This window comes from Tamandua tetradactyla, chromosome 1 (genome assembly GCF_023851605.1).
Source record: "Tamandua tetradactyla isolate mTamTet1 chromosome 1, mTamTet1.pri, whole genome shotgun sequence".
NCBI lineage: Eukaryota > Metazoa > Chordata > Mammalia > Pilosa > Myrmecophagidae > Tamandua > Tamandua tetradactyla.
In genome coordinates, this window is record NC_135327.1 from 123,511,582 (window position 1) to 123,536,331 (window position 24,750).

Below are 24,750 nucleotides of genomic sequence, written 5' to 3' on the forward strand. Positions count from 1 at the left end.
AAAGAGTCTGTCTTCTTCCGTAAAAGCCCTCAACTGATTGGATTATCTCATTGTAAAAGGACATGCCTTAATTGATCACAGATGTAATCAGCCACAGATACAATCAGCTGCCTGATGATTCAATACACCAGCCTTCCAGTTTATCTGTCAGCCATGAGCTATCTTGCAGCAATGGTCAGGCCAGTGCTTGCCTGATCAGACACCCGGGCATAGTCATTTGGCCAAGTTGACACCAGAACCTAACCATCATACAAGATTTAAGGGATTATTCTAGAAAAGATGGTAAGAGAAGCCCTGTCAGCAGAGTGGCTCCCAGGCAGAGGTCTGGATAGCATGGAAGCAGATACAAACAAATTTTGTGTTCTGGGAGATTAGCAACACACCTGGGTGACTGGAGCATCATGAGAAGAGGGAGTGTGGTACCAGATGAGATCAGAGAAGTCAGCAGGGCTAGATTGGGCAGAAGCTCAGCAGGCCACAGAAAGGAGTTTGGCCTTTGTTCTTTTGGAAAGTACTTAGATCGTGGGTGTAAACTGATAGGCCTTTTGAAAATATCATTCTGGCTACAGTGTAGAGACTGATATACTGGGTATAGGAGTAGATGGGAATAGAAGCAGGAATCCATTTAGGAGATAAGCAGTAGTTCATGTGAGTAATGGTAATTAATGTAATTGTAGTAATAACAAATATGGTGACCTAATAGTAGTAGTAGTAATAGCACATTTATTGAGACTTTTGGTGTGACAGCTCTTGTTTTAAAGACAAAACATGTATCAACTCATATAACCCTCACAGCAGTTCTACATGGGAAATGTTATTATCTCCATTTTTCACATGAAGAAATTGAAGTGTGGGGACTTCTAAATTACTTGTACAAAGTCATAAGTAATTATTTGAGCCAGGATTTGAACCCAAACAGTCTGTCTTCAGAGTACATACTCTTAACAGTTGCTTAGTAGAGGTGAGAAGTGGTTGAGTTTACTACTCACCTGTATCAGGGACTTGTTCATGGATTTGGTGTGCAGTGTGTGAATGAGAGGAACTGGCATGGACTCCTAGGACCAAGAGGTATCCTTTGACCGTGTGGAGTTTGAGATGGCTATTAACTATCCAAGTGAATGTGTAAAATAGGCAGTTGGAACCCAAGCCATTCTTTTTTTTTTTTTTTTTTTTTTATTTCTAAGAAATTCTTTTTTTTTTTTATTAATTAACAAAACAATTAGAAATCATTCCAATCTACATGTACAATCAGTAATTCTTAATAACATCACATAGTTGCATATTCATCATTTCTTAGTACATTTGCATCGATTTAGAAAAAGAAATAAAAAGAACAGAATAAGAATTAAAACAATAATAGAAAGAAAAAAAAACAAAAACAAAAACAAAAAACCTATACCTCACATGCAGCTTCATTCAGTGTTTTAACATAATTGCATTACAATTGGGTAGTATTGTACTGTCCATTTCTGAGTTTTTATATCCAGTCCTGTTGTACAATCTGTATCCCTTCAGCTCCAATTATCCCTTCTCTTTTTTTTTTTTTTAAATTAACGGAAAAAAAGAAATTAACCCAACATTTAAAGATCATACCATTCTACATATGCAATCATTAATTCTTAACATCATCACATAGATGCATGATCATCATTTCTTAGTACATATGCATTGGTTTAGAAGAACTGGCAACATAACCGAAAAAGATATAGAATGTTAATATAGAGAAAAAAATAAAAGTAATAATAGTAAAATCAAAACAAAACAAAACAAAACAAAAACCTATAGCTCAGATGCAGCTTCATTAGTGTTTTAACATGATTACTTTACGATTAGGTATTATTGTGCTGTCTATTTTTGAGTTTTTGTATCTAGTCCTGTTACACCGTCTATATCCCTTCAACTCCAATTGGCCATTATCTTACCCTGTTTCTACCTCCTGCCGGACTCTGTTATCAAGGACATATTCCAAATTTATTCTCGAATGTCTGTTCACATCAGTGGGACCATACAGTATTTGTCCTTTAGTTTTTGGCTAGACTCACTCAGCATAATGTTCTCTAGGTCCATCCATGTTATTACATGCTTCATAAGTTTATCCTGTCTTAAAGCTGCATAGTATTCCATCGTATGTATATACCACAGTTTGTTTAGCCACTCTTCTGTTGATGGAGATTTCGGCTGTTTCCATCTCTTTGCAATTGTAAATAACGCTGCTATAAACATTGGTGTGCAAATGTCTGTTTGTGTCTTTGCCCTTAAGTCCTTTGAGTATATTCCCAGCAATGGTATTGCTGGGTCGTATGGCAATTCTATATTCAGCTTTTTGAGGAACCGCCAAACTGCCTTCCACAGTGGTTGCACCATTTGACATTCCCACCAACAGTGGATAAGTGTGCCTCTTTCTCCGCATCCTCTCCAGCACTTGTCATTTTCTGTTTTGTTGATAATGGCCATTCTGGTGGGTGTGAGATGATATCTCATTGTGGTTTTGATTTGCATTTCTCTAATGGCCAGGGACATTGAGCATCTCTTCATGTGCCTTTTGGCCATTTGTATTTCCTTTTCTGATAGGTGTCTGTTCAAGTCTTTTTCCCATTTTGAAATTGGGTTGGCTGTCTTTTTGTTGTTGTTGAGTTGAACAATCTCTTTATAAATTCTGGATACTAGACCTTTATCTGATATGTCATTTCCAAATATTGTCTCCCATTGTGTAGGCTGTCTTTCTACTTTCTTGATGAAGTTCTTTGATGCACAAAAGTGTTTAATTTTGAGGAGTTCCCATTTATTTATTTCCTTCTTCAGTGCTCTTGCTTTAGGTTTAAGGTCCATAAAACCGCCTCCAATTGTAAGTTTCATAAGATATCTCCCTACATTTTCCTCTAAATGTTTTATGGTCTTAGACCTAATGTTTAGATCTTTGATCCATTTTGAGTTAACTTTTGTATAGGGTGTGAGAGATGGGTCTTCTTTCATTCTTTTGCATATGGATATCCAGTTCTCTAGGCACCATTTATTGAAGAGACTGCTCTGTCCCAGGTGAGTTGGCTTGACTGCCTTATCAAAGATCAAATGTCCATAGATGAGAGGGTCTATATCTGAGCACTCTATTCGATTCCATTGGTCGATGTATCTATCTTTATGCCAATACCATGCTGTTTTGACCACTGTGGCTTCATAATATGCCTTAAAGTCAGGCAGCGTGAGACCTCCAGCTTCGTTTTTTTTCCTCAAGATGTTTTTAGCAATTCGGGGCACCCTGCCCTTCCAGATAAATTTGCTTATTGTTTTTTCTATTTCTGAAAAATAAGTTGTTGGGATTTTGATTGGTATTGCATTGAATCTGTAAATCAATTTAGGTAGGATTGACATCTTAACTATATTTAGTCTTCCAATCCATGAACACGGTATGCCCTTCCATCTATTTAGGTCTTCTGTGATTTCTTTTAACAGTTTTTTGTAGTTTTCTTTGTATAGGTCTTTTGTCTCTTTAGTTAAATTTATTCCTAGGTATTTTATTCTTTTAGTTGCAATTGTAAATGGGATTCGTTTCTTGATTTCCCCCTCAGCTTGTTCATTACTAGTGTATAGAAATGCTACAGATTTTTGAATGTTGATCTTGTAACCTGCTACTTTGCTGTACTCATTTATTAGCTCTAGTAGTTTTGTTGTGGATTTTTCCGGGTTTTCGACGTATAGTATCATATCGTCTGCAAACAGTGATAGTTTTACTTCTTCCTTTCCAATTTTGATGCCTTGTATTTCTTTTTCTTCTCTAATTGCTCTGGCTAGAACCTCCAACACAATGTTGAATAATAGTGGTGATAGTGGACATCCTTGTCTTGTTCCTGATCTTAGGGGGAAAGTTTTCAATTTTTCCCCATTGAGGATGATATTAGCTGTGGGTTTTTCATATATTCCCTCTATCATTTTAAGGAAGTTCCCTTGTATTCCTATCTTTTGAAGTGTTTTCAACAGGAAAGGATGTTGAATCTTGTCGAATGCCTTCTCTGCATCAATTGAGATGATCATGTGATTTTTCTGCTTTGATTTGTTGATATGGTGTATTACATTAATTGATTTTCTTATGTTGAACCATCCTTGCATACCTGGGATGAATCCTACTTGGTCATGATGTATAATTCTTTTAATGTGTTGTTGGATACGATTTGCTAGAATTTTATTGAGGATTTTTGCATCTGTATTCATTAGAGAGATTGGTCTGTAGTTTTCTTTTTTTGTAATATCTTTGCCTGGTTTTGGTATGAGGGTGATGTTGGCTTCATAGAATGAATTAGGCAGTTTTCCCTCCACTTTGATTTTTTTGAAGAGTTTGAGGAGAATTGGTACTAATTCTTTCTGGAACGTTTGGTAGAATTCACATGTGAAGCCATCTGGTCCTGGATTTTTCTTTTTAGGAAGCTTTTGAATGACTAATTCAATTTCTTTACTTGTGATTGGTTTGTTGAGGTCATCTATGTCTTCTTGAGTCAAAGTTGGTTGTTCATGTCTTTCCAGGAACCCGTCCATTTCATCTAAATTGTTGTATTTATTAGCGTAAAGTTGTTCGTAGTATCCTGTTATTACCTCCTTTATTTCTGTGAGGTCAGTAGTTATGTCTTCTCTTCCATTTCTGATCTTATTTATTTGCATCCTCTCACTTCTTCTTTTTGTCAATCTTGATAGGGGCCCATCAATCTTATTGATTTTCTCATAGAACCAACTTCTGGTCTTATTGATTTTCTCTACTGTTTTCATATTTTCAATTTCATTTATTTCTGCTCTGATCTTTGTTATTTCTTTCCTTTTGCTTGCTTTGGGATTAGTTTGCTGTTCTTTCTCCAGTTCTTCCAATTGAACAGTTAATTCCTGCATTTTTGCCTTTTCTTCTTTTCTGATATAGGCATTTAGGGCAATAAATTTCCCTCTTAGCACTGCCTTTGCTGCATCCCATAAGTTTTGATATGTTGTGTTTTCATTTTCATTTGCCTCGAGGTATTTACTAATTTCTCTTGCAATTTCTTCTTTGACCCACTCGTTGTTTAAGAGTGTGTTGTTAAGCCTCCAGGTATTTGTGAATTTTCTGGCATTCTGCCTATTATTGATTTCCAACTTCATTCCTTTATGATCCGAGAAAGTGTTGTGTATGATTTCAATCTTTTTAAATTTGTTAAGACTTGCTTTGTGACCCAGCATATGGTCTATCTTTGAGAATGATCCATGAGCACTTGAGAAAAAGGTGTATCCTGCTGTTGTGGGATGTAATGTCCTATAAATGTCTGTTAAGTCTAGCTCCTTTATAGTAATATTCAGATTCTCTATTTCTTTATTGATCCTCTGTCTAGATGTTCTGTCCATTGATGAGAGTGGGGAATTGAAGTCTCCAACTATTATGGTATTTGTGTCTATTTCCCTTTTCAGTGTTTGCAGTGTATTCCCCACGTATTTTGGGGCATTCTGGTTCGGTGAGTAAATATTTATGATTGTTATGTCTTCTTGTTTAATTGTTCCTTTTATTAGTATATAGTGTCCTTCTTTGTCTCTTTTAACTGTTTTACATTTGAAGTCTAACTTGTTGGATATTAGTATAGCCACTCCTGCTATTTTCTGGTTGTTATTTGCATGAAATATCTTTTCCCAACCTTTCACTTTCAACCTATGTTTATCTTTGGGTCTAAGATGTGTTTCCTGTAGACAGCATATAGAAGGATCCTGTTTTTTAATCCATTCTGCCAATCTATGTCTTTTGATTGGGGAATTCAGTCCATTAACATTTAGTGTTATTACTGTTGGATAATATTTTCCTCTGCCATTTTGCCTTTTGTATTATATATATCATATCTGACTTTCCTTCTTTCTACACTCTTCTCCATCCTTCTCTCTTCTGTCTTTTCGGTTCTGACTCTAGTGCTCCCTTTAGTATTTCTTGCAGAGCTGGTCTCTTGGTCACAAATTCTCTCAGTGACTTTTTGTCTGAGAATGTTTTAATTTCTCCCTCATTTTTGAAGGACAATTTTGCTGGATATAGGAGTCTTGGTTGGCAGTTTTTCTCTTTTAGTAATTTAAATATATCATCCCACTGTCTTCTAGCCTCCATGGTTTCTGCTGAGAAATCTACACATAGTCTTATTGGGTTTCCCTTGTATGTGATGGATTGTTTTTCTCTTGCTGCTTTCAAGATCCTCTCTTTCTCTTTGACCTCTGACATTCTAACTAGTAAGTGTCTTGGAGAACGCCTATTTGTGTCTAATCTCTTTGGGGTGTGCTGCACTTCTTGGATCTGTAATTTTAGGTCTTTCATAAGAGGTGGAAAATTTTCAGCGAAAATTTCTTCCATTAGTTTTTCTCCTCCTTTTCCCTTCTCTTCTCCTTCTGGGACACCCACAACACGTATATTTGTGCGGTTCATATTGTCCTTGAGTTCCCTGATACCCTGTTCAAATTTTTCCATTCTTTTCCCGATAGTTTCTGTTTGTTTTTGGAATTCAGATGTTCCATCCTCCAAATCACTAATTCTATCTTCTGTCTCTTTGAATCTATCATTGTAGGTATCCATTGTTTTTTCTATCTTTTCTACTTTGTCCTTCACTTCCATAAGTTCTGTGATTTGTTTTTTCAGTTTTTCTATTTCTTCTTTATGTTCAGCCCATGTCTTCTTCATGTCCTCCCTCAATTTATCGATTTCGTTTTTGAAGAGGTTTTCCATTTCTGTTCGTATATTTAGCATTAGTTGTCTCAGCTCCTGTATCTCATTTGAACTATTGGTTTGTTCCTTTGACTGGGCCATATTTTCAATTATTTGAGCGTGATCCGTTATCTTCTGTTGGCATCTGCGCATTTAGACAGATTTCCCTGGGTATTGGATCCAAAAGTTTGGAAGATTTTTCTGTGAAATCTCTGGGTTCTGTTTTTCTTATCCTGCCCAGTAGGTGGCGCTTGTGGCACACGTTTGTCTGCGGGTCCCACCAGTAAAAGGTGCTGTGGGACCTTAAACTTTGGAAAACTCTCGCCGTCCGGGGGGTTCGCTAGCCGAAGCTGCTTGAGCCGGTCCGGGGTCCAAACGCAGGGAGGGTTGCTGGTCGCCGCAGCCTGGGAAAGAGCCCGTCCGAATTTCCTAGTCGGCCCTGGGCGACAAGCGTGGCGGGAGGGCGCCAGCGGCAGCGACCCACCCGAGAGAGTGCACGTTCCCCGGAAGTCACGGGTTTGGAAGGGGCCTCCCCCACCCGTCACCGTTCTCCGCGGCCTGGGGATTTCCGATCCAATTCTCTCAGTTGGTCTGGGGGGCTGCGCGTGGTGTGGGCGCCAGCTGCCTTGGTTTCAGGGGACCGCCTCTCCAATTCTCCCAGCCGGCCCGGGAAGGGGGAAGGGAGTAACTCCGGCCGCTTCCCGCACCGCCCGGTAAGGCCCGCGCGCCTCAGCGATCTCACCTGAGCTGCTTCTCTCAGCCAGCCAGCCGTTCCAGGATGGGGTACGCTGTCTTTTTTATCTCTGTTGTGACTTTGGGCGCTTTCTGTATCGTTTCTACTCCCCTAGTAGCTGTCCTGGAGAAGAAACTAAGATCCGCGCGTCTTACTAAGCCGCCATCTTCCAGGAAGTCCCCAAGCCATTCTTAATATGAGAATCTAAAGATACTGTTTGTTGTGAGTCAACAGTAGTGTATGGGATTTATTAAGACTATAGATTAGATACAGTCACCTAGGGAGTTAGTGTAACTGGAGAAGAAAAGGGGGCTGAGAACCGAACCTGAGTCCTCTAACATTTAAAGTAGTAGAAGGCCACAAAAAAAGAGTTAAAATGGAAAATAATCCCTGAAGCCATGTAAGAAAAGTGTTTTTAGAAGGAGGGATTGATCAACCATGTCAGATGCCTGACATGGAAGGAGATTGGACTACAATAAGAGGGAATTGTGGAAGGCAAGGCAAGTATGATAGCATGGTCCGTGTTGACAGCGTCCTGAATACCAGGTTTAGGAGTTTAGACTTTAATTGTGTAAGCACTGGAAATGAAGGTAGGCATTTAGGGGGATGACTAATATCATTATAGGGTTTTCCTCCCTCTCTTCACCCTGATAAAGCTTCACTGATTATTTTATCATCACTTGGACTTCTCGTATTGAGCATTTTAAAAGTAGACTTACTGAGGCAAAACATTTCCTTAATACCTTTCTAGAATGTTTCAGTAATTCATGATATAGAATCTAAGCACCCTATACTGCTATATTTTAAGTCTTGAGAAAAACATTTTTAACTACACACTGAATTTATGTGACAGAAGCCTCTTTTTTTATTAATTAAAAAAAAATTAACAAAACATTTAGAAATCATTCCATTCTACATGTACAATCAGTAATTCTTAATATCATCACATAGTTGCATATTCATCATTTCTTAGTACATTTGCATCGATTTAGAAAAAGAAATAAAAAGACAACAGAATAAGAATTAAAACGTTAATAGAGAGGAAAAAAAACCTATACCTCACATGCAGCTTCATTGACAGAAGCCTCTTGTTTAGACTTTTAAATATTAAAAGCTTTCAATTCCAGTGTTCATTTTGTCTGCCAAAAAATAAAAGCTGATAATACAATGTCAGAAGAGAAAAGGAGAGCTTATAAACTTTAAAGAAGAAAAAACAATTATTTTAGCTTATTCTTTGTGCTGCTTTATGAATGATTAAAGTTTGATTATATATGGTATATGTGTGTGTTGTGGGTGTGTGTGTGTTCACATACCGTATTCCTCTTAGATGTACCACAAAATAAAAGCAGATATCCAAGTATAAACTATTAAAGAAACACAAGTAGGAACTGACTATCCTAATACCTCTTGGCAAACCAACAAATGTCATGTGTGATGGAGTATGAGATGATCTCAAAATCTTTGCTCTAAAGTTGTCTGCTTAGAGCCATAGAGCCCAGATAAAAAGTTTCCAAAACCATTTTATAAGACTATGTACTGATTCCAACAAACTGGAGTAAAGAAGCAGAAATTGGAAGTATTCAAGGAAAGATTCAGTACAAACTTTGTGATGGATGTGCCTTAGGATTTTTTCATCTATCATTTGCATTTATATATTTGTATATTTAATATTTATATTTATTATGCTTTATATACTATTTATATTTATGATAGTTATATATATTTATATATTTCATTTCTCATTTTATAAACGCTTAGGTTTTATGCTTTTAGCCCGAAGAAAGTTCAGGCTCATTCTGAGAGATTTTTTATTTAGCTACCATTTCAAACTATTTTATTAAATATTTTAACAAAATAAGAGTCAAAAACAACCCCAGACTTGTTTGTATCATTACTTCCTCTCTAAAATGGGTTGCTATATTATCATTAGAACCATATCTAATTTTTACCTTTCCATTACTATTATACTTTAAATATTAGAGTATTGAAGTTTGTTAAGTACCTATTCTGTCCTAGGATCTATGCCAGGAGAAGTAGAGGTCAAAAAATAAGTGTACTTATTCTCTTTAAGTAATCTGATGAGGATATAAAATGACGCTATTAACTACCTTTTAGGAAATGGTGTATTATTTCTTAGAAAACTCTGAAAATTTTTTACTTTCTGCTGTGAGTTCATTTTTAAATGGTTGTTGTAGGATTTTTCTTATTTCATGAACTCTATTGGAGACTTCTTATATTTTGTATGTTCAAAAGATTGTTGATTACTAAAAGGAAATTGGGAAATTCAGACAAACACAAAGAATCTTTAAATCACCCACAATTCTGCCACTTTCAAACCTTGAGATTAAAAGGAAATCTCTCCTTGTGAAGCTTATGTGTGTAGCAGAGAAGCTTAGTCTACCTATAGGTATGCCTAAGAGTTACTTCTAGAAGGATCTTTTGTTGCTCAGATGTGGCCTCTCCCTTCTCCCTAAGCCAAATTCTGCAAGTGAAAACACTCCCCTCCCTCCTACATGGGACATGACATCCAGGGGCGAAAGTCTCCCTGGCAGTGTGGGAGATGACTCCCAGCGATGAGCCTGGCCCTAGCACTGTGGGATCAACAATGCCATCCTGACCAAAAGGGGGAAAAGAAGTGTAACAAGTAAGTTTTCAGTGCCTGAGAGAGTTCAAATAGATCAAGAGGCTACTCTGAAGGTCACTCTTACACAGTCTTCAGTTAGACATTGTTTCGTATCGTAATTGGCCAAACCCTAACCAAAACCATTCCTGCCATTCTTAAAGAACACCTAGGGTGTTATATAAGATTCTACAAAGGTTCCATGCACTAGGGTAACTTTCCAGAAACCTCCAACCTCCAGATGGGTCCTTGGGCCAGATAAGTCCTGAAATGCAGGGGGGCCAGCCTCTCCAGAACATCAACTAGTTCCATCCCCCTACCCCATTTTATAGCCCTTTCCAACCTGAAAAAGTTACAGTGGCCATAACCCAAATACCCCTAAAGAGTGGGAGAAAGATCAAAGGTGATGGTGGAGCTATACAGAGGAGGAAAGGTTTAGCAAATGAGTATGATTGCTGAAACATTTTATTGATTTTTCTTTTAATCTCCAGTAGCTTAGAGCAGCTAAAAGTAAAAACCTAAAATTGTGGATTTACAACTCATATCAAACTCTGAAATCTGTTCTGCAACTAATTGTTGCAGTGTACTTTGAAATTTATTCCTTTTTTGTATATATATTATTTATCACAAAAAAAGAAAAAAAAAGGAATATAACAGAGAAGATGCAATTTAACAAGTGAGTATGACTGCTGAATCATTATATTGATATTTCTTTTGGTCTGCAGTGTCTTGGAGCAGCTAGAAGAAGAAATGAAAAATCATGGAACTGTAACCCATATCAAACTTAAAAATTTGTTCTCTAACTACTTGTTAAACTGTACTTGGAAATTTATTGCTTTTTTGTATATAGGTTTTATTTCACAATAAAAAATGTAAAAACTAAACAACAAAAAAGGAAATCTCTCCTTTTGGTTCCTCCAACACTGCCCTTTTCCTCCTCAGTTTCCTCCCACTGCTCCACCCCTCGCCAGGGAGCAACCCTTAACTGTAGCTGTATCTTCCGAATGTTTTTATATGTGTGTAGACTAGAGATGCCAGATTAAAAAAATAAAATTACGGAACATTCAGTTACATTTTAATTTCAGGTAAAGGACAACTAATATTTTAGTGTAAGTATGTCCCAAATTTTGTAGGCGGCGAACTAAAAAAATATTAATCGTTTATCTGAAATTCAGCTTTAACTGAACATCCTGTATTTTATCTGACAACTAATATGATATATCCATAGATATGTAAATATGTACACCCATTTTTTTCTTTTATCAAAATACAATTAAGGGTGCACGGGTGGTTCAGTGGTAGAATACTCACCTTTCATGCAGGAGACCTGGGTTCCAGACCATGCACCCAAAAAAATAAATAAATACAATCAAGCTATACCAATTACTCTAAGGTTTATTCATTTCGTTATTGATTTATCTAGTTTACGTGTTAGAATTAGCTATATTCTTGACATTGCATTGTAGATGAATCATAATTTATTTAACTGTTCCCCTACTGGTAGACATTTTGAGTGTTTTCATTTTTTCACTCTATCAAACAACATAGCATAAACCTATTTATTGACTTGTTATAAACTTGTGCTGTTGGTTCTGTAGGATGAATTCCTAGAAGTGGATTTGCTGGGCCATAGCATATTTTTAAAACAGAGGTTGTTTGTTCCTCTCATACTCTTCAGTGCCTGAGGCCCGAGGTAAGAGAAGTGGGCGAGGGACAAAGCGTTTCTGTGACACATGGTCAAGAGGAACCAGGCTTCCAGGTAGAGCAGATGTTGCGTGGGGTAGACACCTTGCATGACCTCTCAAAGCCTGCTTCTTTCCTCCGTCACCGGCTCCGTGAGGCAGGCCCTGGTTGTTCTCCAGCCTAGCACGATGCCTGCCACAGAGTTGGCCTGTGACACAAATTATGAATGAATGAATGAGTGAATTTGTTCAAGGGGTTACAGTGAGGATTAAATGAAATAATGTAGTCTAATATGTAAAGTGCCTGGGATGCCCTTTTATTTTCCTCTCCCTCCCACCACTTCAGTTTCTTTCTTCCTTAGCATTAAGGACTCGAATCTAGTGAAGAAGACTCTACAGTTATAGTAAGGTGGAATTAGTTCTGTAACAGCACTGGGCTTGGCATGCTATGGTATTATATAGAAGCGGGGCCACCCAACTTAGCCTGCATGTGTGTGGAAAATTGCCCAGAGCTGGCCGAGGTAATTCCTGAGAGACAAGTTGGAAGGAGCCAGTCAGAGAAGATGTGTGTTTTGGTGTGTGTGTGTGTGTGTGTGTGTGTGTGTGTGTGTGTGTGTGTGTGTGTGTGTGTGTTGAGGGTTTGGGCAGAAGAGGTAGCATTTCAGACAGAGGAAACAGCATTGCAGAGGGACAAAGGTGTAACAGAACTTGTCACCTTCAGAACATAGTAGGAGGGGAAACATCTAGAAGTAATTATGGGTCAGACCTTAAGAGGCTTTAGCTAGCAAGCAAAGTTTTTCCTTTGTTTATAGTGAGCCATAGGGGACCACTGTATGATTCAGACTTACATTTTAGAAATATCACTTATTCAGTTCTGTGGAAAAAATATTAAAGATGATAAATTTAAAGACTGGGAGCTATCTGTGTTGGAACACTATTGCAATAATTCAGGTAAGAGATACTGGGGATCTGACCAGAGCTCTGGAGATGGGAGAGAAGGGCTGATTTGAGTGGTAATTTAAGAAGTTGCCAGGACCTGCTAACTGATTGGCTTTGTGGTCAGGAGAGAAGGAATCTAGTATGTCCTGTCAGATTTTTGAGTTGATCATTTGGATAGATATTCAAGACAGAAAATACTGGCTGAGGGACAGGTTTTAATGGGAGTGAGGAAACTGTTATTTTGGGACATGTTCCTTTGAAATATTCTAGAAAACAGGCAGAAGCACTGAGGTTGGTATGGTTCAGAATATGGCTAAATGTTAAAGCCAGGAATGAATGAGGTGAGGCGGTAGAGGCAAAACTTAGAATTTAGGATGCTTTTGAGAAGCATAATTGCAAAGGAGACGAGGAACTCAAACAAATGTTGAATATTTGTGGTAGCCATGTGGACACCAGAAAAGGGAGCTGACCACATAACCAGAGAAGGTAGTACCAAAAACTCTACTGAGATGGAGCCTGTAGTGTGTAACGTGCCAGTCTTCGTGGTGATTTTCTCTCAGCAGTCTAATTGTAGGACTGGGACTGGGCAAGTGCTTCCTTATAGGAAACCTTGGAGGACCAGGGTAAGAAGTGGAAGAGGACTTTGGGTGCTTGGAAAGAGAATGATCCAAGAAGCCAACTGGAGGCTTTAGGTGGGCCATGGAAACAAGAAGGGTATATTTGAGAGAGTATCCAGTTCATGAAGCAACAGAACCCTGCATTTTGGGGAGGTGCACCCTAAAGCTCATGCTGTATATACTGCATAAATGTACCTGTACCAGGATACTTAGATCTTAAGAGATTCCCAGTAGTGATGCCCATCTTTCCCTGGACACTTCGTATTCTGATGCCAGTTTTAATGTTAATTTGTTACATTCTTCTAGATAATCATTAGATTTTTAACCCAGTTATCATTTTTGTCTTGGTGAACAGCACTTCAGTTCCATTTGGCCTAATGATCCCCTTTTCTCTTGGCTTCTGTACTTTTACTGACTAGATGTGACCACCCAGATCCTCTTGTTCCTGTAGATTGAAGAAGTTAGTAGTGAAAAGCATATGGTCTTCCTCCTCTTCCCCTGGAGATGAGGCATTTGCTGCCTCTACCCTAGCAGGCTTTGGCTTAAAAATTCAGTCCTTGCAACAACACAAAATAAAAACTGCTGAGGTACCGCCTTTTCTGAGTCCCTATAAACAGCTGTGCATGCAGCTCTAACCAAAACAGATAATATGCACACATGTGTTTATGGGAAAGAGATGTGAGTACTCTCAATTAGTCGTTTTCAGCTTCTCACTACTGCAAGGATTTCTTTTCTTTTGCAAGGAAGAGGTACACTGTGGTAAACAGTGTTTTATGACCTATAATAAAAACTCTTGTAAAGATCATTTTTTGACCAAATGAAGCTGAGCGTTCTTTTCAAGTTCTCATTTGCTCCTCTCCCTCTCTCTGTATTAGAATGCACATAGTTCAGCATTAATGGATAACATAAGGAATTAATGTCGCACATACAAGTTCTTGTTTGTTAAGTTGGGAAAGCCACCAAAATTAATTACGTAAGAAAGTTCATTAGTAATGTTTTTCCCTCCTTCGTGGTAGTTTCTGAATATATATATTAAGTTAAATTCTGTATTTCATCCTTGTAGTATACAGTTATTATCCCATGAAAGCACACTGGAATAGTTTGCGGGAACCTCAACATGGAAAATCAGCTGAAGTCTACATATAGAAAGTTGGATTATATACAAAAAGGGACATATAAAATATTCAATGAATAATAACAGATGATATCTAAGGACACTTCCAGACCTAAAATGCTAGCAACCTTCAAAATTAAGAACAGGGAATGTACAACTTGGTTTAATTAAAATAATGAATATTTTTTTATTGTATCTTCCAATATGTGCTTAGTTGTGTCTGTTGGCCTTAATAATGGGGAGATTGAAGGCTATCCATGTACTAACTGGAAAAAACTGGATGGATTCAAACTTACAGTGGTGCCAAGTGCCATTGCTAGCAGTGGGTACCAGAGCCTTTTCTTGATTTAGTGGCATTAGTGTTCACTGCTATAGATCCTTGGGGTGTTTTTCTCAAAAAATGGAGCAGAGATCTTAACATACATATGAAGATGTTTTAATGCCTGCTAAGTATGAATGTTGTTATATATATATATATATCCAGTAGTGATGCCCATCTTTCCCTGGAAAGTTCGTATTCTGATGCCTGTTTTAATGTTAATTTGTTAGATTCTTCTAGATAATCATTAGACTTTTAACCCAGTTATCATTTTTGTCTTGGTGAGCAGCACTTCAGTTCCATTTGGCCTAAAGATCCCCTTTTTTCTTGGCTTACCAAGAAAAATTACAATTTTCTTATGTCATACCTCTTTCATCTTTATCCCCTTATCCAAATCTACTTATTCGGATTCCTGTGTGGAGTTTTATCACCTGTTAAGGTATTATTTGGGGGGTAGGAATCAGGGAGTTCTTCTTAAGCTAATAGCTTTTATAGATTTCATGGCCGTTTCCATGTCAGTTTGACTTCACTTCTCTATGAAAACTCATTCATTTGTTTAAGTCATCCAACCTGTTAGTACGGTATACTGAGAATCCAATATATCTGGAAGAGGGATGATTAAACGCAGACCCTGCTCTCAGAAGATGGGGGAGATGGGGCAGTGCATGAGTAAAGACTTAGGGCTTCTGCAGAGTCTCAGAAGATGAGGTCAGAGTGCTATTGGGCTTCTTAAGAGGGCGTCCACACAGGAGAGTGACTTGAAAGGGTCAGGTTTGCTTGTTTGAAGGATCACCCTGACCAGAGAGTAAAAGTTGAATTCAAGAAATGAGATCTAGAGCAGATGACACAGTACATGAGAGGAAGGGTGGGGACCAGGCTCCTGTAGTGGGAGTCTCAGAAGTATAGGAACTGTGTGAAAAAAATGCAAAGTTTTGCTGAGGGGCCCAGGGAACTTGAATAAACAGAGAACCATACCATGTTCTCATAAAGAAAGACTCAATATTGAAAAGGTATTTGTTCTCTCCAAATCAATCTGAATTTCAGACAACCAGTGGAAATACTAAAGGAATTGGGGGAGGAGGGACATGGAAATTGAATAAAATGATCCTAAAATCCACATGAATAATATATGAATATGGAGAGGAGAAACTTGTCCTGCCAGATATTAAAATTTATTCTGAATCTTCAGTAATTAAAGGAGAGAGCCACTCCAGAGGCAAAAGAGCAAAACTCCAGAAATAAGTTCACATAATGTAGAAACATGATCAAAGTGGCACTTAAAATTAGTGCATTATTTTTTAAATGCTTAGAAATAATTGGCTATAGATAGTATATAAATACAAATAGAATAGTACACAACCATTAAAAATTGAGCAGTAGACTTATATTTATTAACATGTACCTAAGTTCAGTATACATGCTTATGTGAAAAGGGAGTTAAAAAACAGTATGTACCAGCATGTAATTTATAAGACAGAGAGTAACTATCTATATGAGAATAACATGTATAGAAAAATACTTGAAGGGGTTAGTTGTAGTTATCTTGATATGGAAGAATTATGATTGTTATTTATTAACTCGTTTTTCTTTTTTTTTTAATTTAACAGCGAATATTTGTTAAATTTCTAATCAGAAAAGTAGAAAGTCTTTCAATTTTGGAAAAAATGAAGAGGACAGAGTCCAGTGTGAAACACCGTGGTGAGGTTAAACCAGGAGTAGAATGTTTCATTGGTGGTGCTCAGCAGGTAGTTTTAGTGACCTTGCAGGAGCTACACTGTATTTCAATTTGGTACAGTAGTGTATAGTGAAAGAGAAATGAGAAAATGTGCACTTCTCTAAAGACCATTGACTGAGAAGAGATTGGGATGGATGCTCTAGTTTATTTATTGTTCCAGGAACAGTGGAGAGGAGAAGTGGCCCAAATTAAGGTACCTGAAGAAACTGGAGAGAATGGGATCTAGAGTATGGGAAGAAGAAAATATTTCCCACTGTGAGAGACAAGGGAGAGTGGATAGTTGCTAGTGCATTTAAATTTTATGGGTGGAGTACAGGGAGTTAACAGCAATCCATTAATGGTCTCTGTTTCTCTCAGAAGTGGAGTGTATGCTAGTCTGCTAAAAGAAGAAAGGCAGGAGACAAGTAGTAGATTTAGCCATGAAAATTTAGACTAGCCCCAAAGGACACAAGAGGGCTCATTAGGGACCTGGAGGATCAGGTGGTAGCACTGAGGCCATCAGGATTGGAGGCTGACTTCATAATGATGATGATACTTGCGACACAGAGTTAGAGCTGGGAAAGAGAGTAGTTGGACTAATTGAGGATTAAGTTTTGCATAGAGGTGGGGGTGGGTGTCGATACGGTGACCACGGAGCAAGAGAGTTGAGGAAATTGGCAGACCTAGCAAATGATGTATAAAGAAAGAAGTTGCTCTACAAATTTAATTATGATGCGTGCTAAACTTGAATGGCATTTTGATATCCAAATAAATGTAATTAAAGTACCTCTAAAAAATTCAAATTTATAGGAAAAAAGGTCAGTGATGAAAATGAAATGAAGATGTTAGTTCTCTGAAGTTAAAGTATTAGCTGGGAGGCATCCAAGGATGTTCAGCTCATGCAGAAAGATGGTGAATAGAGCCATAATCCTGATGAATATAGGGTATTGCCAGTAAATGGTAGATTGGTGAAAAAGGAGGCTATCATAACTATTAGTAGAGAAGGTTTAATCTCAAAGGATAATGATTAACATCTAGAAGAGATCATTGGCAATGAGAAAACGGTAAATAGTACAGGGAAGGGGGAGGAATAAAAGGTAGTGCCCATAACATGTTTTAGTTAATATAATTTTAGTTGCGTTAAATTTGTTAAAATAATTTCCAACTGCAAATTTAAGAACACTCAGTGAAAAAAAGTGACTTTAAATAGGGTTTATTGTTTTCTTAACTAGAGGGCTAGGTGGGCAGTCCCAGAGGTGACTCATCTATTCATCAATATCATCAGAGACCCAGGCTCTTTCCCTTATTACATGCTGGCATTTTTATGTGCGTGGATGATGTCTCCCCTTTTGTTGCAGAGTGGTTGCTACAGCTCCAAGTTCATGCCCCCAAGAAGTAGCATTCAATATGAAATGTGGGTAGGGGTTAAAGGTGAGGAGAAAGCACAGCAGTTGAGCTTTCTACTGTGCTCTCCTTATCAAGGAGGAAATTCCTTCCCAGAAACCTCTGACAGGTTTGTCCTGTTCTCCAAGACTGGGCCTCGTGTCCATCCTTGGATCAAATGCTAGCAAATAAGAATATGATTGCCTTAATTTCTTGGACCAAGCCTTCATGAATCCCCTCACAGTGTATGCTCCAGTAGACAGATAATATTATGCTCTAATCTGTGGAAAACCAGCTTCTCTGAGAATGTTACCTCATTTGGAGAAGAAGAAAGTATGGAGGGAGCAGGGACCTTCAAAATTTGTTGGGTTTTTTTTTTTTTTTTTGAGAGGAGTAATAGGAAAAGATGAGGAAGTATGTTGTCCAATTGCAGCCAGTTTAAAAAGCATATTGTTAAAATTTTTGTTTAGTATTTGTTGAACTGGGAAAATGTTCACAGTATATTGTTAGATTTTTTTAGAAGGTCACAAAACAGTATATATAGAACAATAACCATTTGGGTCATTAGCCAACAACCCTAGGCAGTTGTACATCATATTTTCTTCATTATTTATGCTATGCTGAATTTTATATCCTGCTCTGAGGAAGTTAGAATTAACATTGCATATTTGTAGTTTCAGTTCCTGATAACTTTCCACAGCAAGTTATTAATAGCCCTGATGATGAGGTAATGATTTCTTCTTTCATGCTGTCCACTTTATCATTCTATTGTTCCTTAAATGCCAGCATTTCCAGGCTTGGTAGAAATCATTTGTTACTTTTCTATTTCTAGTTAGTTGAGACAGACAGATTCTTTACTTACTCAGCATTATCATCACTTCCAGGAATAAATAATATATGGATTCTTTTAATTTTCTTTACAGAATACATATTTTATTAATAAAACTTACACATGAAACCACATTTATTATCCTTTTTTCCAGTTGCCAGGAGGCAGTAAAATACCAGGCTTTTCCAACTGTGGATCTTGCCTTTGTTTCTTCTGAGAAGCTTTAAGGTGATGTTTTGCCTTACTTGTTTTCCTCATCCCCTTCACACAGTGGTAAAGTAATGGGCATTAGGTAACTGCTTCGCTGTGTTCTTTTCCCCTTTGGAAACAATGCTCATGTGTGACCCTTTTAGATGTTCTCCCAGGTCCTCTAGTTTATTGCTTGCTTTGAATAAAACTTCACCGATTACGACTTTCTAGGTGACTTGAAAGTTTCAAGGAACTCGTTTTAACAGTCTTCTTGCCTCATCCTAAGCAATTGATCAACTTAGATTTATATTTCAGTTCGTTTTGCATTTTGTGATTTTGAAAGAGGCATCCTTTGAGTACTCCAGAGGGCTAGAGCAAGAAGTATGGGAAACCTACTTTGTAAAGCAGTCTTTGAAGCCCCTTGTCATCATTGGGAATGTGTCAGTGAAAGCTCGAAGGTGGCCCTGTCATGTTTTGTGGTAGAGTACAAGTAGTATGCCCAGACGGTAAGCTTGGCGTGATGTCTTACAGCACAGATTTTTGCTCAGGAGTAGGAGTAGGTGAAATCGCCAGTGAGAGAACCTGTCTGACTGACTATCCAGGATCTTAACTTGTATATATTTTGTGATTTTGAAAGATCCTGGGACTATCCCTTCATTATTGCCAAAGACCCTCTACTTTCTTTACGAATTCACCTTTTATAGGCTCAGGTGATCTTTTATGTCTTCTCCGATAATCATAACCCCTTAATTCAAGATATCGTTATCTGTTCAATTAAAAAACCTTTGTTCTATATGATATCTAATACCTGTTGGTAAGGGACCTTCATAGCAAACAGACAAATCATTCCAAAGATGTTCTGGCAAAACTTGGGTAGCAAATTTGAAAAAAGACTGGTTTACACATTATAGGGAGACAAAATGTTTGTTTTGTCTGTAAGGTGTATACTCCTTAATTTGAATTTTTTAACTAGGTGAACCATTGACATATGTTTTTGTTGCTAAAACTTTGAGGCTGTGAATAAATATATTATTCATATTGGCTAGATGGATCCAAATATCCAGAATTGCCCATTAAAGCTGTTATTCCTGTGGTCTGTCATATTGGTGCAAACTGGGTGTTTTCCATGTCTTTTGTAACCATTGGTGCTTTTTTGGTAGTTGGGAAATAGAACCCAGTGATAAAACTTTTTCCCATTATAAATGCTTGACATAAGGCTTTTTTGTTTGCTTATTTCTTTTGTTTTTAAAGAAGTGAGATTAGAGCTCTAGACCATGTAAAAGAAACTTACCAGGCTTTAAAAAGATTTCTGAAATTCATACTAAGGTCCAGAGTCTTTTAGAGGAGTTACCAAGGACAAAGCCCTACCTAAAATTGCTCTGAGCCAGATTTCATTCCTTGATGGTATCCTGTTAAAACATGTTTCCAAGTCATGTGGACTGTGTTTCAGAAATATTTACAGCAAGGGCCCCAAGTGACTGTTTATCATAGGTATAACTTTAGCTGTTGAAACCTTTTATACCAGAATTGCTCATTGTAACATAAAAAGGGAAACTTTTAAACCTGTATTTAACTTAAAGAGTGTTAACTGACAGTGTCCCTAGTTTCATTGCATTGCATTACTAGGATTACTGTGAAATAATTGAATCTTGTATACGACAGATACATTCAGATTAAAATCTTGAGAAACTAATTTAAAAGTGTGTCTGAGATCATAAATTGAGATAGAACAGTTAATAAGCTTAAGAAGAGAATCCTTTGAAGGATCTTCCATCAAAGCACTTCTGGTGATTCTGAAGGAAAGCTGCTTTTTCTTACCTTGTTCAGTTTTGTTATTTTTTCATTCATACTTCACTCTCTGGAATTGGGACTACATCTTATTCTTATCTCTGACCAGAGTTCCTGACATAGCTGAGTGAAAGTCCTTTGAAATTGGGTGTCCCAAGGAATGGTCATTAATGATTCAGGGGAGGAATCCCCAAATCATACCTATTTCAGGTCCACCATTGCTCATCACTCTAACTTACAGTTGAGTTACCAAAGGTGATTAATGGGATTTTTGGCACGATGTTTTTAAAAAATCATTAATCAGTGCTTACTTATTCGAACTCTTAATTGTACACCAGGTCTTAGAAATTTAAAAGGAAAAATCTTGTTGTTTACTAGACAAAAAAATTTTAAGTAGCCTAAAAAGAATGGTGATTATGTAGAACCAGTTCTTCGTTAATAGGCTCTGTTTATATGAAGTCAAAGTAAGTACAGTATGCAGATTCACATTGCTTAGGCTATATTTCAATTTGATGTTTAGCAAATCATTTTAATCTACTCTAGCCTTTAAGTAAAGGAGAAATAGACTATAAGTTTCAAAATAATGACTAAAACCCAATAATAATGGCTGTGGTATATTTCTGGGAGGAAAACCATGTAGCCTTTAAAAATCATATTGTAAAAATTTATATATATTGTAGAAGAGTTTTGTTGAATTGAAATATGTTCACGATGAATTGTTAAATGTTTTCTAAAGGCTACAAATAATGTGTACCGAATAATAACTATTTTATTATTAAATATATATTAAGTATATTTACATATGAACTTTTTAAAAGATAGACTAGAAGGACACACTGTTTTTTTTAACATTGAAGTTTTCTCTAGTTTCTGAGAGGTTAGGATTTTGAGTGATATCTGTTCTTCTTGTGGACTTTTTCCCCCTAGTTTTATAAGTTTTGCATTAAGCAAGTATTTTATAATTAAGGAAAATGTAACATGTGCTATTTAAATAAACACATAAGCAAAAATAATACCTATGATCCTTTTTCCCTCTAGTTCAGACTTTTTGTTAATTTAGATAGGACTTATTTTTAATACTTTTTATAACATTTACAATATAAGCTGCTTGCTGCTTAAATTGTTTGAACACTGAGACAGGAACCACAGTTTATTCTCCATATGATTTTAAATGGTTGATGCTTAGTGTATAGTAGGCTAAAGATGACGAACCAGCATGACATTGCTTTAGGTAAGTCATGCTATTAATAATCCAGTGCCTACAAGTTGTATGCATGCGTTTCCAATAAAGACATACTTGCCACAACAGACTACTTTCTTAAACATTTGCAATTCATTTTCACACTCCTGTTTATTCATTGCAAGTTGTTTTTGGCCTGTGGTGGCTTTCAGGTCTTGAAGTGCCAACCTTCACCATTATGTTGTCCTCCAAAATTTTCACCTTTAGAAGTTAGAAGGTAACGTGGATCCCAAAAGCCTCCTCATAGCACTTTGCTCACACTAACTGTGTGGCATTGGCCACATTTTCGTTGTTATGAACCTACCTCCCCCAGGAAACATGACACTAATCTTGGCAGTAGGCATCCTAATGGTTACCATTCGTTGAATGCTTCCTATGTACCAGAAACTGCACTACCACTTTATATACATTACTTCCTGAACCTCATAATGTTACTAAAAATGGGCATTATTTTCTCTACTATATAGGTGAGAAAACTAAGGCTTTGGTTTTAACAAGCTAGAACTCACAACTCTGAAGGAAAGACCAAACCATAAACCAATAGTCAAATATGCTTTGTTTCAATGAGAGGATTCAGTGACCCAGCTAAACACCAAGTGCATCATCACAGTTCCTTCCAGCTCTGAAGTCCATGATGCTGCCCAATCATTTTTCTAACTCTTGTATGAAGAAAATAGCTCCATTCCCCTTTACTCACCATTCTCATAGTGTATTGGTGGGTAGGTCACTCTTATTGGCCCCAGATTTCAGAAGAGCATGATCAGGGTCTTAAATCCCTGCTTTCAGACATTTTTTCTGAGTTTCGAATATTGTCTCTTAAATATGGTGCTAAAATCAGGAAGAGATATGACATTGGTTTATTTTCTGAGTGCCCCCCTGTTCCATGCTGGTTAATAGTGACAGCTTGTATAACTACCATTTACTGACTGTAAATGAGTGCTTTACAAATGACCATCCTGTAAAGTAAGTTTTGTTACTTTCCCATTTTACAGATTTTTATTTTTCCTTTTGGTTTCATTTAGGATATGATGTTTCAGCTTCTCCGAGGTCTGGACTTTCTTCACTCTCACCGAGTAGTGCATCGTGACCTAAAACCACAGAACATTCTAGTGACCAGCAGTGGACAAATAAAACTGGCTGACTTTGGTCTTGCCCGGATCTACAGTTTTCAGATGGCTCTTACCTCAGTGGTGAGTGAGAGAGTGCTATTCTTTCATTAAAGTTACTGTCCCTCTGTTGAATGACAAACTGCCCACTTCCTTGCCTCTCCCATGGTCAGTGGGCAGGAAGTCTTTGCACTTTTTCTCACAGCAGTTGGGTAGGAGGAAAGCATTCTGCTTACAACTACAGATATATCCAGGCTGGGCTTATTGTGGATGTGACCCATTGCAGAAATAACTTATTACATCTTAGCCACCAGAAAGGAATCAGTTACAAGTTTCCAAGTACTCTTTGCCGTAACCACTATTTCAGAGCTGCGTATATAATGTGTGGGAGGAGACAGCATAAGGTCAGGGAAGAGAGAGCAGTAGAACTTCACCTGACCTGTCCACATCATCCTGTTTTGAGGAACAGCCAGAATTCCTTCTCAGGTGTGTGAGCACAAACCCGTGCAGCTATTGTGCTGATTCTGAAGAAGAAATTAAATCTACGGTGAACTCGGATTGAACAGGTAACACCGCCCTGCTGAATGAAGGCCACATCCAAGCCAGGATAGAAAAAGTAAACCCAAGGGCTCTGTTTTGGCAAAGAATGACAGTTATGATATCCGATCTTATTCAGATGCAAAAGCACATGGTCTATTTACTTTGGTTAGCTTCTATTTCTCTTTACGGTTCATTGTTTTTGAGATGAATTTTGATGAAACTTTGCACTTAAAATATAAAGAGAGGAGACCCTCGGAAGTAGGTACTGATAACCCTTCTCTTTGAAAACCTAGTTTACCTGCATTGAATTTACACATAGATACAAAAAAGCCAAACAATTAGTAGTACCACTATGCTACTGATTTGGGGCTGGAGGTTAGAGTGGAGAAATCCCTTTGATTCAATGAAGACTACAGAAATATTGTCTTCAAAGGCATTAAATTAAACCACGAGGAAAAGACCCCCCACCCCTGTATGGTCCATCTTTAGCCTCAAAGGTGGTTCTTAGTTAACATCAGTGCTACTCGGGAAAGATAGGGTTGTTGAGAAATGTATAGGGTCATGTTTGGTTGTTGCACTAACTTGGAGTGGGGGGATGGCTGTTGCTGGAATTTAGTGGGTCTGCCTCAAGGAGGCTAACAATCTCTGCAACAAAGAATTTTCCCCAAATTCCAGTAATGCCTCAGCGGAGAAACCCTAGGGGAGCTAGAAGTAGAAATTTGCGGAGAGGGACTAGAAATTATCTGAGATAGATAACTTGCCTTAGAAAACATTTCAGTTTACAGAAGCATCCTATTCCCCACCCACAAGAATATGGGTACCGACATTGTGACCTGGACTTAGAAGGCTCCTTACTCTCCTAACATTATATACTTACCTAGGAGTTTGGAATTTTTACAGAGGGCTCATAAAGTATGTTGCCATTGTTTTAAGAGAAATCACACTTGTTTCCTCTTTTCCCAGCACACACCATGGCTTTCGAGAAGACAGACACAAATGATTAAAGGATAGGCCTTAGCTTTGGGCTGGGTGGGTCAAATGAGCCCTTGTGTGCTTAACTTATCATGCCAGAAAGGGCTGAGTCTGTCTTTCCCCAGTGGGAAGGGTGAGGTAGGCTGCAGGCTTCCCTAGGAAGTTGTTGCACACGTTGTTTGGGACCCTGGGGAGAAGCTTGAATATGCTTTGTGATACAGAAACTCATCAGGGGAGCGGATGGAAGAAACTGGTCTCCTTGGGTACATTAATTAAGGAAAGG

The 24,750-nt window shown here is 37.7% G+C and overlaps 1 protein-coding gene across 3 annotated transcripts in view; it reads left to right on the forward strand.

Annotated features, from left to right (window-relative positions):
* Positions 1–24,750, forward strand: part of CDK6 (cyclin dependent kinase 6) — a 239,945-nt gene that overhangs the window by 89,550 nt on the left and 125,645 nt on the right. For all 3 annotated transcript variants that reach the window (XM_077123888.1, XM_077123897.1, XM_077123906.1), the window contains one exon: positions 22,872–23,039. In XM_077123888.1, coding sequence (XP_076980003.1) covers positions 22,872–23,039 — 168 coding nt within the window. The remainder of the gene's footprint in view (positions 1–22,871; positions 23,040–24,750) is intronic.